Consider the following 17,327-nt stretch of genomic DNA (forward strand, 5'->3'; position numbering starts at 1 on the left):
CTTGGACTGCCTTTCCCACTCAGTTTTGTCCCTAAACAGCAGAAGAGACTTCCTTAGCCTGTTATGAGTTAGACAAGAAGCTCAATCGTTAATGTAACATTTACAAGCAAGTGCATGCTACTGAAAAAGAGTGATGTTTTGTGCCAAGTAATTTTAATGTCACAGTTTCTCAAAAGAATTGCAAATTGTGCCAGTGTGTATTTGCATATAATACTTATTAAGAGTACAGTTCCTATCACCTTCTAAATCTCCACAGTGGATGCCGTTTCTTATGTGAATAATTGGAAAAGGTGCCCAGCTGACTGTAGCAACTCTTTACTTATTATTGCCACCTCAGGAGTCCCACTCTTGAGATCAACATGAGCCTGTCATGGTGTTATTATTAGTGGCACAGTTGCCGACTCAAATTTCAGTGTTTTGACACTTCAGTCCTTCTGCAAGGCCCTTTAGATAATGTGATTATGCAGAGTGCAGGTTTTAGAATTCATTTGAATCTTTTTTTAGCAGGCTCATCACAATTCCCATTTGCTACCTTCTTACCACAGGTAGGGCTCTCTAGAGATTCTTGTCCAGGAAATTGTTTCTCACTAACAGAAAGGAGATCTAGGAAAAGGTCCCATGCCACCATTCCTCAGTCTGTGTGGTATTATTGCAATTAGCAGCCATATGTTTCTCTTGAGTTCAGAAGTCAAGTTTGCAGAACAACTCTTCAGCACACTTCTGCATAGTCTTAATTACAAAACCAACCACATCTTAATTGTCTTTTAACTTTGTGAGATTGGCAGAACAACAGCCACAAAGCTTCTGATTTGGTTTTGGGTTTTTTTAAAATTATCTCAGAGAAAATAATGGTGCCTTTATTATCCTGTGCAGTACGACACTGCTTAATGTTCCATCCATTCACTTTTTGAAAATTACTAGAAAACAGCTTTCCTGATTTCCTGGGTCCTGATTTTCACTCCTGTTATGATTTGTTTTCTTACTATTATACCTTCGATATTTTCTAATCAGGCAGAGGCAAATGAGATTTAAGTTGTTACTTAAATTTGAGAATGGGCTTGAAATATTTGGAGGCTGAAAAGTAGAGTGAACCAAGACTGTATGTGGTGAAATAGATAGGCAATAGTTGGGTTTTTTGTTGTTTTGCAGGGTTGGGGAAGACAAAGCCCGACAACAGTTCTTTCAGAATGGCATAACTGCCAGCACTTGTGATATGTGAAACCATGCTATTTCTTTTTGTTTGGTAGAACCAGCTTTTTCAGATTTATTGCCTGTGTCACAAAATATGTTTTTAAGCATGCCGGATGGTTAATTTGGTCATCATAGATATAATAGCTCCTGTTCCTTAAGTACGAACATGAGATTGTGATTGGATTGTAGCATATTTCTCCCACACTTTCACCCACCTCTCCACAATTTACAAATTAATTTAAATATTTGACTCCTTTATTTTAGTACCCAAAGTTAAGAGCAAATAGTGGTTGATATATGTTGGCATTGATCTTAGTTGTAGTCTCCTCTTGCTAGGGTTTGCCTCTTAAGTCCTCCAATTGTTAATTACCCCTTTTTTAACATTAGTAGCTCTGAAAACAAGGCTTGTGACCTAGAATCATAGAATCATAGAATCATAGAGTTGGAAGAGACCACAAGGGCCATCGAGTCCAACCCCCTGCCAAGCAGGAAACACCATCAGAGCACTTCTGACATATGGTTGTCAAGCCTCTGCTTAAAGACCTCCAAAGAAGGAGACTCCACCACACACCTGATTCCACCTAAACATTAGGAAGACCTGTGGTCTCTCCAGGCTAAATATGACTTCTTACATGTTATTTTTCCAGTGGATATAGTGTATACAGTATCTGTCTGGCGTTTACAAATATATATTATAATCTAGGGCAAGTACATTCAGTTTTTATAGCAATTTAAAATGTGAGATTTCTGGAGAGGTGATTTTCTTCTCGCATCCAATTCAGAAAATAATATGCAAATGTAGGTACACATATGCACTTGCATCTACAGCTGTAACTACACACACACACACACACACATGTTTTCTGAGACATATATTTATAAACTAGATTCAAGAGCATTGTGTTCCACTTATCAGCAATTGTATCATTATAATAGTAATTACCTGGATTAAAACACTAGTTGAACACAAATTGCGATTGATAGACTTTAGTGTTAAAATTGTTTTTCTGTAATTCAGATTGATAATCCATGTCAGTCACAGGTGCCTCAGATCTGTTTTGACCCAAATTGTAGTGCCAACCAGCTCCTAGCGTCACACTCACCTTCTGGATAATAAAATACATTCTCCTGCTGCCACTGAAATCACTTAATTTATCTTATTAGTATATTTTCCTGTTAATTAATAACCCTGAAAGGGGTGCAAAGAGTGAAAAATTTAGAAAGCATGCAAGATGTAAAATGCCTTTTATCCAAGGCAAGTGGAAGAGCTTAACTAGTATTAATTAGCACAGGGTTCCTGAATTGGCTTTTGTCAAGCAGAGAAAATTATTAGTCACAGGGCACAATTGATCAGGCATGTCTTATGTATAAACTCTCTTGAAATGAATTCATAGAGTCTCTACGCTCTTCTTATTTATGAAAAAAAAATAAACTTCAAGATGATATTAAAAAGGTATGAATAAAACTAACCATGCCAGAAATACAGTTTGATACAACAATATCAAATTAAACATATCTTTCTGTGTGTTCTATGAGTTTCACAGTGGTGCAGTTCTATGCCATTGGATGTGTATGTATGTTTTGTGTGGAGTGTATGTACGTACATACATGTCAGAGCCACCCGAGGTCCCAGCTCACAAGAGACCAAAATCCAGTCCAAGTTATATACAAAAGGTTTTATTGAAGAACATTGTTGTCGTTACATCCAAGCTCCGTGGCTCAGCATCTTTTACCCTTAGATGTTTGAAGTCCCCTCTGAGTCAGTCCCGCCCCTGCACCAGCTTAAGAGGCTTGTACTGCTCCACCTTTTCCTCTCCTTCCTTTTCCACAGGGTCTTCCTGCCCCCCTGTGCTCCCTCCCTTCGGGACTCCCCCGAGGCTGAGTCTTCTGACGCCTGCTCCCCCCTCCTTCGTGCTTTGGGACCAGGCTCCTCCTCAGGGCTCTCCTCATTCCCGCGCGCCTCCACATTTGAACTTGGCGCGCGTACGTTGCCTCTGACCTTCCTTTCGACCGTTACGCTACTCTCGGTACTACACTCCTCCCCTTCCGGCAGGATGTTCTGCTCCGAACTCCTTCCCCTCTCTGCTCCCTGTTCTGCTCTTTCTGACACACTGGTAACTCCACCCCCTTCACTCCGTTCCGACGGAGAGGCCGGTCCCGATCTCCAACCCCCACTGGGGATTCCCTCTTCGTTCCCCTGCTTCTGACTGCTTCCCTCTCTACTGCCCCTTGGCCTGACCAGGGGGGCTCCCTTTTGGGAATCCTCGGATTCACTTGACGGACTCACTGACAACCTCGGGTCATCGTCGTCCTCTTCCTCGTCACCCTGGGACCCCTCCCCCTCGCTCTCTGTCCCTGAAACCCTGACATCCATCCCCCCCTCGAAGCCCCCCCTTCCCCCCTCCCGCCCATCGGGTGCAGGTTGTAGGAGCTGCAGCTCTTCGGAGGTGGATGCAGGATACAGGTTGTGTACCTCCATTTCCTCTGCTTGCAGTTCGGTGTATGAGTGTTCGAATTCGGGTTCTTGACTCAAAGTGTTCTCTTCTCCCTCTTCCATTGGTACCTCGTCTGGTGCTGCCGGCCAAGGTCCCGTCAGCCATTTCCTGCGCCAGTCCTCCTCTGGTTGCTCGTCCCACCAATAAGAGAAATAGTCATAAATATTGTTTATAACAATATAATATAATTTTAAAATCAACAAACAAGAATGATGGAACAAACAGGAATACAGTGGTACCTCTAGTTATGAAGTTAATTCATTCTGGAGGTCCTTTCTTAACCTAAAACTGTTATTAACTAGAGGCATGCTTTCGCTAATGGGGCCTCTTGCTGCTGCTACGCCGCCGGCACACAATTTCCGTTCTCATCCTGGGGCAAAGTTCTCAACTTGAGAAAACTCTTCCAGGTTAGCGGAGGTAACCTGAAGCATTTGTCACCTGAGGCGTTTGTAACTCGAGGTACCACTGTAATAGCTTAGTCAGTAAAGCATGAGATTCTTAATCTCAGTGTTGTCAGTTTAAGCCACATGAAAGATTCCTGCACTGTAGAGGATTGGACTAGTCACTAGATGATCCCCATGATCCCTCCAACTCTACAATTCTATGATTCTGTGAAAACAGAAATATTCTATTTTTTTTATTAAACATATTTGTTGCTCCCCCCAAAAAAGCCTCAAAGTGATTTGCAAAATAATTAATTAATGCATATGTAGAACCAGCATAAAATAAAACAGAGAAAGATATTTTCTTAATTGCCCTCATAAGCTTGGTGGCACAGGGGAGTGTTCACAGTCATTTAAAGGTTAAAGCAGAAGGCTCCTGCTGAATCCTGCTGACTGATGATACTGATGCCTCAGTTTCTTGTTGCTGTCAGATGAGCCTCACTCACTTGGGATGACCAATCACGCTCCTGCAGATGGGCCCAGTTGTAAGAAGAGAGTCTAAAATGCCATGGATATTGGATGAAAAGGTCATAATGGTGTAGGATTCCATGGTATATTGGGCAAACTACTAAAAGCAAAGAGGAAGAGCTTGAATTATGACAAGTGGAATGCGCTAGGTACAATGAAGCATGCAGTATAACCAGAAATTTTATGGGGTCAAATAAATCCTTGAAAAATGCAAAGAGAATTTGATTTTCAGAAAAGGTTAGAGCAATTACTCAAATTATGAGGTTATCCAGGTTATGGTCTACAAGGAAGTCTCAGAGGTGGCATTGATGACACCATTGTTTTGGGAGACCTTAGCATCGAGGTCATGTCTTCCTTGTCAGGTATGGCTTAAGATTTCATGGCTTCCCTGTGATAACCATTAAAGCAAATTCAAAGCATACACCCACCCACCAAAGAATTCTGGGAACTGTAATTTAACCCTCACAGACCTAGAGTTCCTAGTACCCTCAATAAGCTACAGTTACAGTCCCCAAAATTCTTTGCAGATGGGTACAGTGGTACCTCGTGTTACGTACCACCCCTCTTACGAATGCTGCAGGTTACGCGCTCCACTACCCCGGAAGTAGATGCCCCTTGTTGCGACCTTTGCCCCGGGATGTGAGCGGAAGTCGTGCTACAGCAGCGCGGCAGCAGCGGGAGGCGCCATTAGCGAAAGCAAGTCTCTTGTTACGAGCAGTTTCCTGAATGGATTAAGTACGTGTGTGCTTTAAAGGTCTGCTTTGTATGCCTTAGATTATAATTGGCCTCGTCCATTAGTCAGATACACATTCCCATCCATCCTGGTGGTGTGTACAGGACAGGATGCTGATGATCTGAAGGTAGAAAAGCTTTCCCTGAGTTGGAGCTTGTGGGTAAGGAGATGTGAGACCAACCTGCAGTATGCTTGACGCTTGCCCACCTTGGTTGCTTAAAGAATCTGGGTGGGTACTTGGAAGCAGTTAATTATGCCATTAAAGAGAGGTGGTTCCCACAGTCCTGAAATCCACAAAATAAAAAAAATTCAGATCTAGACTTGCTTGTCCAAGGCTATTTGTGAGAGGACATGCTTTCCAGTAAGTTTCTTTAATTCCCATAGGACACTTAATTCGCCTTGTCCTGCAAATTTGGTGTGAAGATGCACTCATCCCAGAACACTGAAACGAGATATTTTCCCGATTTTCATTACTGAAAATCATGAGGCAACCTCACTCAGTGTCTCATGTTGTCAAGCTAATTTTACTTGGCAGTGTTGAGAAATGACATCTCTAAAAGCTTCCATGTGCTTCTCCATATGGCATGTGTCCTACTGAGCTGTCCCATGAGTAGGCATGCTTTCCTGTTTACCTGTTGATATTGAGGGGTTGGGGAAAGAATCAGTGTTATGTTTTACAATATTGCCACTGCAATGCAACCTGTCGAGGCACAGTTAGCAAGATAAAGGAATAAGGAACGTAAGTAGAAGAAAAAGAAATAATTACAATGCCTATAGCCTTTGGAAAAATTCTGTTAGATGAAAGTGCTAGTGTCAGATATCATGGTTTAATTGATGAAAGGTCCCAACCAGGGGGAAAGGTGGGAGATAAATAAACATCATCTTCATCATATATATATATGTGGGTGTGGGTGTGTATTGGGCACCATCTCTCTTCTAAAATACATGGGGTTGATTCATGTATCTTATAATATCAAGTGAGCAATGTTCAAAACACACAGGGTTTTTTTAACATAGATTCCAAAATTTCTCTTAGAATTCCAGCAACATCGGGTCGTGTTTTTGATCCTCACTGCTGGCTTTGAAGCCATTAGCGGTGTGACAGAGAGTTCTTAGTTCTTACAGAACGCTTGTAACAACCCCCAAATTTCTCCCTGCTGTTGTATGGTATCCCTGAAGTCCCCTTCCTCCTCCTCCTGTACTATTATGGCTTTGGTATTATATTATTTAATCCATTACCCATGGCATTGTTAAGTCATAGTACTAAGCTGTTACCAGTTCTGTTGATGCTGAGTGTAGTTCAAGCAATAAATCAAAATTATGAGGTAGATTCATAATGGAAGCTGCATGACTCCCCTGAGACGAGGTCACAGAACTGTGCATGGAATTCTGCTTTCCCCGCTAACAGTAGGAATCTGTATTTCTAATTATATTAGCAAACCCATTCTCCCAAGTGCTGGTCCATCCACACACAAGGAGATGTCAGCAGACTTGGAGAACCTCAAGGTTTACAAAAGTACAAAAAAGATTAGAAGAAAGATTCCTAAAGTGGAAGGGTCCCAAAACAGCCCAGTGCAGACTGAGCATGCTCAGTGGCCACAGAATTCTGACTGACCCTTAAGGATAGGGAATGGAAAACACAAAAGAGGAGAAATGGAGTATCCTGAAGACGCAGACCCTACACTACAACATTTTGTTGTAACCAGGAATAACATTTCTCTTGAATCCAACTTGGATTCTGTGTGATGGGCAGTTTCAAGTTAATGTTCAGTTAGAAGTTACTCAAGAACAGGGGTAGGCAACCTAAGGCATGGGGCCCGGATCCGGCCCAGTTGCCTTCTAAATCCGGCCAGCAGATGGTCTGGATATCAGCTTGTTTTTACATGAGTGGAATGTGCCCTTTTATTTAAAATGCATCTCTGGGTTATTTGTGGGGCATAGGAATTCGTTCATTCCCCCCCCCCACAAGGTCCCCTTGGCCCCCCACAAGGTCTGAGGGACAGTGGACCAGCCCATGGCTGAAAAAGGTTGCTGACCCCTGCTCAAGAACAACAAAGCAGAAGAAAGCTGCATTAAACAGTAAAGGTAAAGGGACCCCTGACCATTAGGTCCAGTCGTGACCGACTCTGGAGTTGCGGTGCTCTTCTCACTTTATAGGCCAAGGGAGCCAGCGTTTGTCCACAGACAGCTTCCGGGTCATGTGGCCAGCATGATTAAGCTGCTTCTGGTGAACCAGAGCAGCGCACGGAAACACCGTTTACCTTCCCGCCTATTTATCTACTTGTACTTTGATGTGCTTTCGAACTGCTAGGTTGGCAGGAGCAGGGACCGAGCAACGGGAGCTCACCCTGTCACGGGGATTCGAACCGCTGATCTTCTGATCAGCAATCCTAGGCTCTGTGGTTTAACCCACAGCGCCACCCGCGTCCCGCATTAAACAAGCTTTCCCTAAATTAACTTAATTGCAGAAGCCCTTAAATGACCTGCACTCTGTGTGTTCTTTAAAAATAAAATTTCTGCATGAGCTAACAATAATTCTGACCTAGATTAAACCTGCCTTTTTAATTAATTTTCCTTTTGTTTCTTTATTTATATGCATTAACATGTGTTTCATTTAAGATGTAATGTAGCCAGGAGCTTGGACTGCAAAGGGGGATGTAATAAAGGGTCTCTTAATAATGGCTCTTTGTAAAATTGGAAGCTGAACACACCTCCAACATGGGCAAACAAAATGTCTTTTGTCTACACTTTCAGCCTTCCTTGAGTAAAATGAAGGATTCTGCCTAGTTTTGCAGAGCCAGCTGATCCAGATTGTTCCCCTTTATGTATATTTAAAATCTGTGCACAATCCCTGGTGCTAAAAGGCATTGTTACAGCCTGGTCTGCAGTGATGAGTTGGCATTGAGGACAGCAGAATAGAACCATGCAGAAGGGCTAAGTATAGGTGGTTTTAGCTTTTTAAAATGCCATCATCATCATAGTGGCATGACTTTCCTATTTCTTTCTACAGAATGCTTACAGTATTTCAGCTAATAGTCTGGAATAGTCAGAAAACTTTAAACTAAATCCCCAGATTTTCTAACTCTGAGCATCCTCTTTACATGGTTCCTTGAAGTTTCTGCTGTATTAAATTATAACAAATGTAACTTGCAACAAAATATGTAGCATGTCATCAGTACCTAGGCCAAAGTACCTCTGAGCTACTTACAGAATGCAAATCTAAATGGCATGGAACATTAAAACCCAGTGTAAAAAACAGCAGTACAAAAGACCTAAAGTGCACATCCAAAGTGTGTGTGTGTATCCATCCAGTTAAAAAGGAAGTGTACAAAAGAGGTCACAGACATAGCCAGTTACCCTCCCAATTAAGGACTGATGGCCTTGGGTAAAATGCTTTTGCCTGGCATCTAAAACAGAGAATGCGTGCCAGCAGTGTCCCTTGGGAAGAGCATTCCCAAAGCAGGGAGCTATACATCATTAGAGGACTCAGGTTTGGGGTTGCTTGTAGCCCAGGACCAGAATGTTTCCTATCTATGGGCTGGATAGTGGGGAAAGTGTCATTTCCCCTTCCAATCAAGAAACATCCTTGCCTCATGAATGGGAGGGGATATTTAATCTCATGGCATATGGCAGCGGATGTCACCGCTGTATACCAATTGCGGCAGATCCCAACTACATACAGTGGTGCCCCGCAAGACGAACGCCTCGCAAGACGGAAAACCCGCTAGACGAAAGGGTTTTCCGTTTTGGAGGCGCTTTGCAAAACAAATTTCCCTATGGGCTTGCTTCGCAAGACGAAATGTCTTGCGAGTTCCTGTGAGTTTTTTCCCCTCCCCCCCCCCTTTTCCTAAGCCGCTAAGCCGCTTATCCGCTGATAAGCCGCTTAACAGCTGATCCGCTAAAAGCTGCTAAACCGCTAATAGCGCTAATCCGCTAAGCTGTCAATGGGCTTGCTTCGCAAGACGAAAAAACCGCTAGACGAAGAGCCTCACGGAACGGAGAGGCACCACTGTATAACACTCTATAATAACGAGCATAGGTTATCTTTTGGATTTTGTGTGAGGGAACTCATAGATACTTGGAGACTCAGGCAGAAGCTGAACAAATAAGAAAGTTTTATTTAACAGAACGAAAGTGGATAAAACAAAGGATGAATCAAGAGGTAGTGTTCTTTCAGGAAACAGTTATTGATAATTATACTAAATCTAATGGATGTTACAGGCTTCTAAACAAGGTAGTAAATGCACAGCTTCTTTCAGACTCCAGTTGCTTAGGTGTCCCCCCCCCCCTAAATTGCAAATCTATATTCTTCTTTGTTGAGGGCCTCCCACTGGAAGCATATCTGACACCAATGTTTTCAATGTTATGGTACCAGTCGAAGACTTGTCTCCTTGTCTGTGCATTTTATGGCATGTTAGCTGCCGCCATTGGGAATTGATTTTATTTTAACTAAGTTCCAGTCTGCCCTGGTACCATTTGCGTTAGTGTCACCAAGTGTGTGGGAAGAATAGGCAGATGGTGTCAATGTATGTCCTTTACTGTCTCCTCTAATTCCTCTTTAGCTTGGTTGCCTTCGTTCCAATTGATGTTCCATCCAATAATGAGGATGATGGTGCAGGTTCTCAATCGAGTTAACCTTGGCATTAATACTTCACATTATTAAATTTCAGTCTCATCATGTCAATAAATCAGTTATATGTGCACATCTAATTAACTATCCAATCAGTAAAAACAATGCTTCAAATTATTACAGTGTATTTCATCAGGGAATCCAGAAGCCATGTTGTGAATTTCAGCCATGTAGAGGGGCCTCCGTCAGGTAGTTAAGGAATATTTGGGAGCCACAGATCAGCAGCCGGGGGAATTGTGACCATCTCATTTACCCCAAGGTGAAATATATCAGTGGTGGAGCTCGCAAGAGTATTTCCAGAGGATATATATGGAGATTATCCCTTCATCTGATTCACTAACTGAAACACTAGGCATTTCCCACAATTATTTTAATTGTGCATTTTCATAAATAGAATTACCCTTACTCTCCATTACCTTGAATTGAAAAGACTAGTCTTGAAATCCTGTGGCCATCAGACTTAGAATTTTCGCTCGGTAACTATCTCAACCATTACATCTCCTTAAGGAAGAAGTGTCTTTATTTCATTTCCCTTATGCAACTCATCCAAAAGAGAATTATTGTACTACAGGTTGATACCTTCAATTATTCACTAATGCTCAAACAGCATGCATTGCAACAAAGAATGCCCTCTAATCACTCCCCACAGCATGGTAACATCACTTCTGTGGAACATAATGGTTTCTCCTTTAGTGATAGGCTATGTGATATTACTGCCAACTCCATTAGGGATTTTAGTCCTTGTTGTACATAATAAAAATCCCTTTATTATTTTTCTGGAGAGAGTGGTCCATTTGTACAATAAGTGGATGAATGCTTTTAAGCAGATTTTAAAAAGCTTAAAACAGTTGTTCTACCTGAATATATGGTGTTTCTACCATTTGGTTCTGTGTTCTGAACTTCAACAATTTTTTTGCCTGTCAGCAGGTTCCAGTGTTGATAGGCATTATAGATAGGGCTCCTGTTTTGCTAATGCTTTGCTCTTTTCCTGAGAGCAGTCTGTGGCTGCATTCCCACTGGGGGAAATGGCAGCCATTTACTCAGGGGCATGAGTATGAATGTTGAAATGCTGCCTATTTATAGAGGCAATTTGAATGCTTTCAGTACTGTTTTATAACTTGCACAAAACAGTAGCTGGTTTTTCTTTTAAAAAAAAATCAATAAGGCTTGGCAGCTAGAATGAAAGGTTGCATTTTAACACATGGGTAGATGCAATATTGGGACGTGGGTGGCGCTGTGGGTAAAACCTCGGGAAGGTAAATGGCGTTTCCGTGTGCTGCGCTGGTGCTGGCTCACCAGATGCAGCTTGTCACGCTGGCCACGTGACCCACTGGCTCCCGGCCTATAGAGTGAGATGAGCGCACAACCCTAGAGTCTGGCAAGACTGGCCCGTACGGGCAGGAGTACCTTTACCTTTACCGTTTAGATGCAGTATTCAGGGGAATAAAAAGAGATGTGGGAACAACTAAGAGTTTCTGCTGGGCAAACAGGGCTTGGTAAGAAATTGAATGCTTCATTTGGAAAACTCAGGATCGGTTCCACAGGTCTCGTTGAGATTCTAAAAATGATGTCAACAGGTAAGAAAAACTAAAGAACTTGACAGCTAATGAAAACAGCAATATAATCTCAAATATGAGTCATTTCATGCTTTTGAAATGTGATGCTTTCAGACATGCTGAAAAGTGTTCTTGGGTCAAGGGCACCCTGCTTTGGTTTTGTATTCATTGCTGCATGCATGAGACCTGAGAACCAAACTAGGCACGACTCAGGAAATTCATGAATAGCATCTCCAACTTTTAAACTTAACCCAGAAGGCAGAAGGCATCTTCAGGGTGAGGATAATTCAGATTAAGATAATTACATGGCAAGAATTGATCAGTGACCCCTTTTGAACATTTTAAAAGTGGGGCTTTTATTCACTAATCCCCTACACAACACCTAGTAGGGCTCTAAAAAGGGTCAAAAAGAGAGTTAGAGTTTTTAAGAAGCAACAATACATTTGAGAATTTCAGAAAGAAGTTGAGAGAGGACAGTATGTTGGTTGGCGCCCCCCCCCAAGAAGAACTATAGCTCCCATTCTCAGCAGGCATGGCCTGTGATGATGGGGAGTGTAGTTCAACAACATCCGCAAGGCCAAAGGTTCCCACACCTAGCTTAAAGGAATAACAGAAAGGAATGAGATGATGATAAACAGCAGCTATAGATTTCACAGAGGGAGAAACTGAGACAAGAGGGCCAAGTGATAGAATGAGGAGTGTTCTTAAAGAAAAATTAGGGGAAACAAATTAGTAGTAGTAGTAGTAATTTGTACCCCACCCATCTGACTGGTTGGAGAATCTGTAGGAGTAAAAAATAAAACACATGGAAGAAATGCTGTTGGTAAGGTAAGTTAGTCTATGCCACTCAATTACAATTTGGAAAATTTACAAAGCTGTGATTTATTTTTATTTTTAGCTCATAGGCCAAGAAGGAATGTCTGAAAAGAGTCATCCTTGTGGACTGAATTATTCACTTACACACACGCGCGCACGTATTCAAACTGGTCCAACATAGCTTTGTTAGAAGCTTGGATTAAAGGAATTTACATCAGTCAGTTCACTATTTCTTGAAGCTCCTAACATCAGTTCAGAGCCACTCATCTGGTTGTTTGTGGTGTACAAGAATCGCTTTAATGCGATTAGGCAGGGATGTTTTACAAAAGATAAGCTTTAGAAGGAAAAGCAGACATGTTTTGAGCCATTTCTAAAGAAAGAGGGGGAAAGTGACAAATACGTTCAAAAAGAGCATGCCAGGCATAAGTAGAAAGAGTAGAAAGAGGAGGAGAGGGAAATTTGTAGTGTTTGATATGACAAGAGATCTTGTGCCCAACTACAAATTAAATTCATGATATGCCTAGGCTAGAATATAATATAATAGGAAGGTGAAGTTGAGCTAGACTTTTGAGAAATCTAAAAGTGGAAGCCAAAGGTTTCTCAATTGAATGAAAGATGAAATTGTGGTTGTGTCCTTCTTAGCTTCGAAATGTAACCAACATTTGTTCTTGACTGAATGATGAGCCCAGGTTCAGGTGACAGACTCAATCCAACAAACATCATTTTGAAAGCATCTCTTTATGTTTGGCAATTGGTGAGCTTAGACAAGGCACCTCAGACCTATTGTTGTTGTTGTTGTTTAGTCGTTTAGTCGTGTCTGACTCTTCGTGACCCCATGGACCAGAGCACGCCAGGCACTTCTGTCTTCCACTGCCTCCCGCAGTTTGGTCAAACTCATGCTGGTAGCTTCAAGAACACTGTCCAACCATCTCGTCCTCTGTTGTCCCCTTCTCCTTGTGTCCTCCATCTTTCCCAACATCAGGGTCTTTTCCAGGGAGTATTCTCTTCTCATGAGGTGGCCAAAGTATTGGAGCCTCAGCTTCAGGATCTGTCCTTCCAGTGAGCACTCAGGGCTGATTTCCTTAAGAATGGATAGGTTTGATTATCTTGCAGTCCATGGGACTCTCCTCCAGCACCATAATTAAAAAGCATCAATTCTTTGGCGATCAGCCTTCTTTATGGTCCAGCTTTCACTTCCATACATCACTACTGGGAAAACCATAGCTTTAACTATACAGACCTTTGTCGGCAAGGTGATGTCTCTGCTTTTTAAAATGCTGTCTAGGTTTGTCATTGCTTTTCTCCCAAAATTTTGTGACTGCTGTCACCATCTGCAGTGATCATGGAACCTTTTGTACTAGTGGCTAAAAAACAAAGTAAACTTTGTATTTATTGTTTAGCTCCCACGCAAACAGATCTGGATGTGATTTCATATTTGTATGTTACTTTGAAATACATTCTGCTTTTCTCTAAATGGTTTCCTAACTTTTTCAGGTGCAGGGTTTTTAAAAGATAAGTCAGATATCAACTTTTCCTTAAAGTTGGAATTGCAAAATCAAAAGTGATTTAAGCAGCCACGTCCCCTTCCCAGTGCCTGCAGCATAACCCTGATGACCTTTCTTGTTTTGCAGGAGTCCAATGTGCTGATTGCTGCTAACAGTCAGGGTACAATTAAGGTAAGTTAGTCTATGCCACTCAATTAGTAGCAACAAGGTACAGTAACTGAAAATTGGAAAAGTCCATTCCTGGATTTCCTCCTTACTCCCAAGTGTTTATAATGTGAAGCGATTTATTTGCATCTGCTGTAGGCTAGGGGTGTGGGAATAGAGTGAGCTTGGAGATCAAATATGCCCAAATAATGAAAAGGTGAGGAGTGTAACAGTGTCCAGAAGGCCATTTAGGGCCTCTCTGGAAGGCAATGAAACATGAGAAGACTCTTCCATTTTTTTTATGGTCTCTGTGCAAGTTGCACATGAAGAAGGCTGCACCAACACAGCTAAGAACTCTGGAGCTTAGAGTTCTGGAAATGTTCTAGATACTCCCAGTCCATCTAAGAAAATGATGATCTCACTCAGCAGCAGTACTTTGAACCTTGGCATCCCATTGCCTTGGTGAGCACTCTTGTGCCCTTTCTGGACTTGTTCGATCTCTTATCTTTCCTCTTTCATTTAAATTGGGGGAAAAAAATTCAGAAGCTGACTCCATCTCTGTTACAGTGCATCTAGATAATTTGAATAATTGAGCTGGTTAGCTAGGTAAATTATAACACTAAAAGGAAATAGAGCTAAAAGCTAGGGTATTTCCCTGCTGATAATCTGTCTTTCTTCTGGCCAGCTACAAATCCCTAAAGTAGCTTTGGAAAAGAAGCTCAGAGCTTGAAAACAACCTTGAATGGGGTTGCTTTAAGTGCTCCCTTTTTCTTATTATTAAGCACCATTTAAATGATTCTTCTTTGAGTTTCTCCCTTTATAGTCCACAAGGCTGTCACATATTTGCTGTGCAAATCTGTACTGGGAGAGGGTTATCCACCTTCAACTTGCTGGTTTGGAGTAATTACATTAAGCCTGAAGTCAGTACAGATGTTGGTGGGAGAATTGGTTGTGAGCTTACCCCCTGTCATTTCTAACATTCTTTAAAGGGAACCTTTGAAAGACTGAGATTTTACATTCTACCCTATGTGCATTTTGTACTTAGAAACACTCTACCTTGTGCTAAAGGTTCCTTAAGCAATACCTTCATGGATTGCAGTACTAAATGACATGAGAATGAAAGGGACTAGACCAGGGATCACCAACCTATGGACCTATAAGGCCCGAGGGACTCGTTTATGCGGCATGCAGTGACTCCCGCCACCCGCTCATACTGGTGCGGCGCGGGGACCCACTTCCAGGTCGGAGGAGCACCAGAAATAGCTTGTGCGCATGTGCACGGGCCTCCTCTGACCCGGATGTGCACCAGAAATAGCGTTGGTGCATGTGCAGCGTGTGCGCAAGCACTATTTCTGGTGCACATCCAGGTCAGAGGAGGCCCATGCACATGCGCACAAGCTGTTTCTGGTGCTCCTCCGACCCGGAAGTGCGCCGGAAATAGTGTGTGTGTGTGCACGCATATGGGCCTGTGCTCCCCTTCCCTATGGCCCACCGCGCAATTGTCGCTGGAGACACCGGCCCAAGGCAAGGAAAGCTTGGAGACCCCTGGACCAGACCACTTTCAAGGGCCACATTAGACAAGGAACCACCTTTGTCTCTTTTCTATTCCTCGATAAAACAGGATGGGGATTCATGTGCAATCTTTTCATGAAACAAGGAAATGAGCCAACAGACCTCACTTCATTGCTTCAGGCTCTTTTTCTTCTAGCCTATCTCACTTGTGGTATCGGGAGCTAGGCTAGGGGAAAGAGAAGTTTGGGTGAATAATCATGTGGTATGGGGATCTACCTCTGTTCATCCATGTTATCTGTGTCTTGTTAATAAAAATTGATTTTCTTCCTGCCTCCCACTTAATGCATGCAGCCATGTAAGCAACAAATATGTTTGCTTGCACCACCTCAAATATGGCCCTAAGCTAGAAGGTTGTTTGTGAATAAGGAAATAAAATGGTGTCTGCTTTTCCCTTATTAATTGTTTTCTGCTTTTCTTTTAACCAGGTACTGGAGCTAGTATGAAAGATGTTCTCTCTCAAGGCTTTGAATACTTGACCCTGCTTTCATCGGGGATTCTCAGTGGGGCACAAAACCGAAGCTAACCTGCTCTTCCTTCTCAGAGTGATCACATTTGGGGGGGGGGGTTGTTTTCACGTATGGGACACTCTTAGGACACTGTGGGAATCTGGGAAGCACCTGGGAATTCAGTACTACCAACATTAACTCCACAGACTTTGCTGCTGCTGGTTCTATTGCTTGTCTAATTTTTATGATGGGGGAGGGAGACGTGGATTATTTTAAATAAAAGTGGATGCTGAAAAATGAATAGTCAAAGTTCATTGAGCCACACATAGAAGCAGATGGCCCTCTGATGATAGACATGGTGACAGGTTTGCCACCTTCTAGATCACCACGTCTGTCCTTTTTTCTCTTCTCCCCCACTCCCCATTCCCACGAAGCGGGGAAACATCTGTTATCCTGACATGTGTCTTTCTAATTTGAGGCCATCAAGTAAAATTTGGTTTAGTTGCTTTTTTTTTTTTGAAATGACTTATGAGTTCGGGCAAGTTTACTTTTCCAAACGCTGAAGCCTACCAGAGCAGTCTGTTTAACAAACATTAATTCCTCTATCCTGATGTGAGGGGACCACTTGTAAGGCAGCTCAGTCTCCAAGCCCACCTGCTGCATGGCCACTTCTCTGGACTGCCAGCTATGTCAGGGTGCCATCAGTGAAGTGGGCATGTGTTGCTTGGGAGCAGAGTTGACACCATTATCTCCTTGACAGGCCACCAAACTGTCAATAATGACTTTCTGTCCCTTCTGATCTGAATTATATTGAAATTCTTTAACTGGAGGTGAAAGGCCACAAAGCCTGTCCACATACAGTCCAGTTTGTTCAACCCCTCCCTGCCACTAAACACCACACCCCCCATTTGTGTCACTTGTAGAAGCCAAGCATTTTGAATGTTGTAATATATTTTGGGGACAGGCTATGGTAGCCTTATTTTTTAATAACCATGCATACACTTAATTGTACAAGTGAAGAGAATGGGGAAATAAACTGTGATTTCAAATGTTCCATACTGTTAATTTGTCAGCCAAAAAAAATGAAGGCTTGTTTGTTTGGGGAGGGTGGGGGTGTGTGGCATTTCGGAAGACTTCACACCCCTAAAAAATAGGGCTACATTGTTTTATAGTTGAAGTAATTAAATAGTTGGCTTAATCAGAAACAAAAAATTTAAAGGGTGATTTCAGTTAATTGGGTAGCAGATTTTTCCAAACAATCTTTTTCATGTAAGCACACACACACACTGCAGATGGCAAACATGAAAAGAGGCATTCACCTTTTCCTC

General features: G+C 42.4%; 1 protein-coding gene across 3 annotated transcripts in view; it reads left to right on the top strand.

Moving 5' to 3' along the window:
- Positions 1-17,052, top strand: part of COP1 (COP1 E3 ubiquitin ligase) — a 102,898-nt gene extending 85,846 nt beyond the window's left edge. For all 3 annotated transcript variants that reach the window (XM_083743857.1, XM_083743856.1, XM_083743858.1), the window contains exons 19-20: positions 13,964-14,008; positions 15,979-17,052. In XM_083743857.1, the coding sequence (XP_083599983.1) occupies positions 13,964-14,008; positions 15,979-15,996 (63 nt within the window). In that variant the 3' untranslated portion in view covers positions 15,997-17,052. The remainder of the gene's footprint in view (positions 1-13,963; positions 14,009-15,978) is intronic.
- The last annotated feature ends 275 nt before the right edge of the window (positions 17,053-17,327 follow it).

This window comes from Podarcis gaigeae (assembly GCF_964106915.1).
Source record: "Podarcis gaigeae genome assembly, chromosome: 6".
NCBI classification, from domain to species: Eukaryota; Metazoa; Chordata; class Lepidosauria; order Squamata; family Lacertidae; genus Podarcis; species Podarcis gaigeae.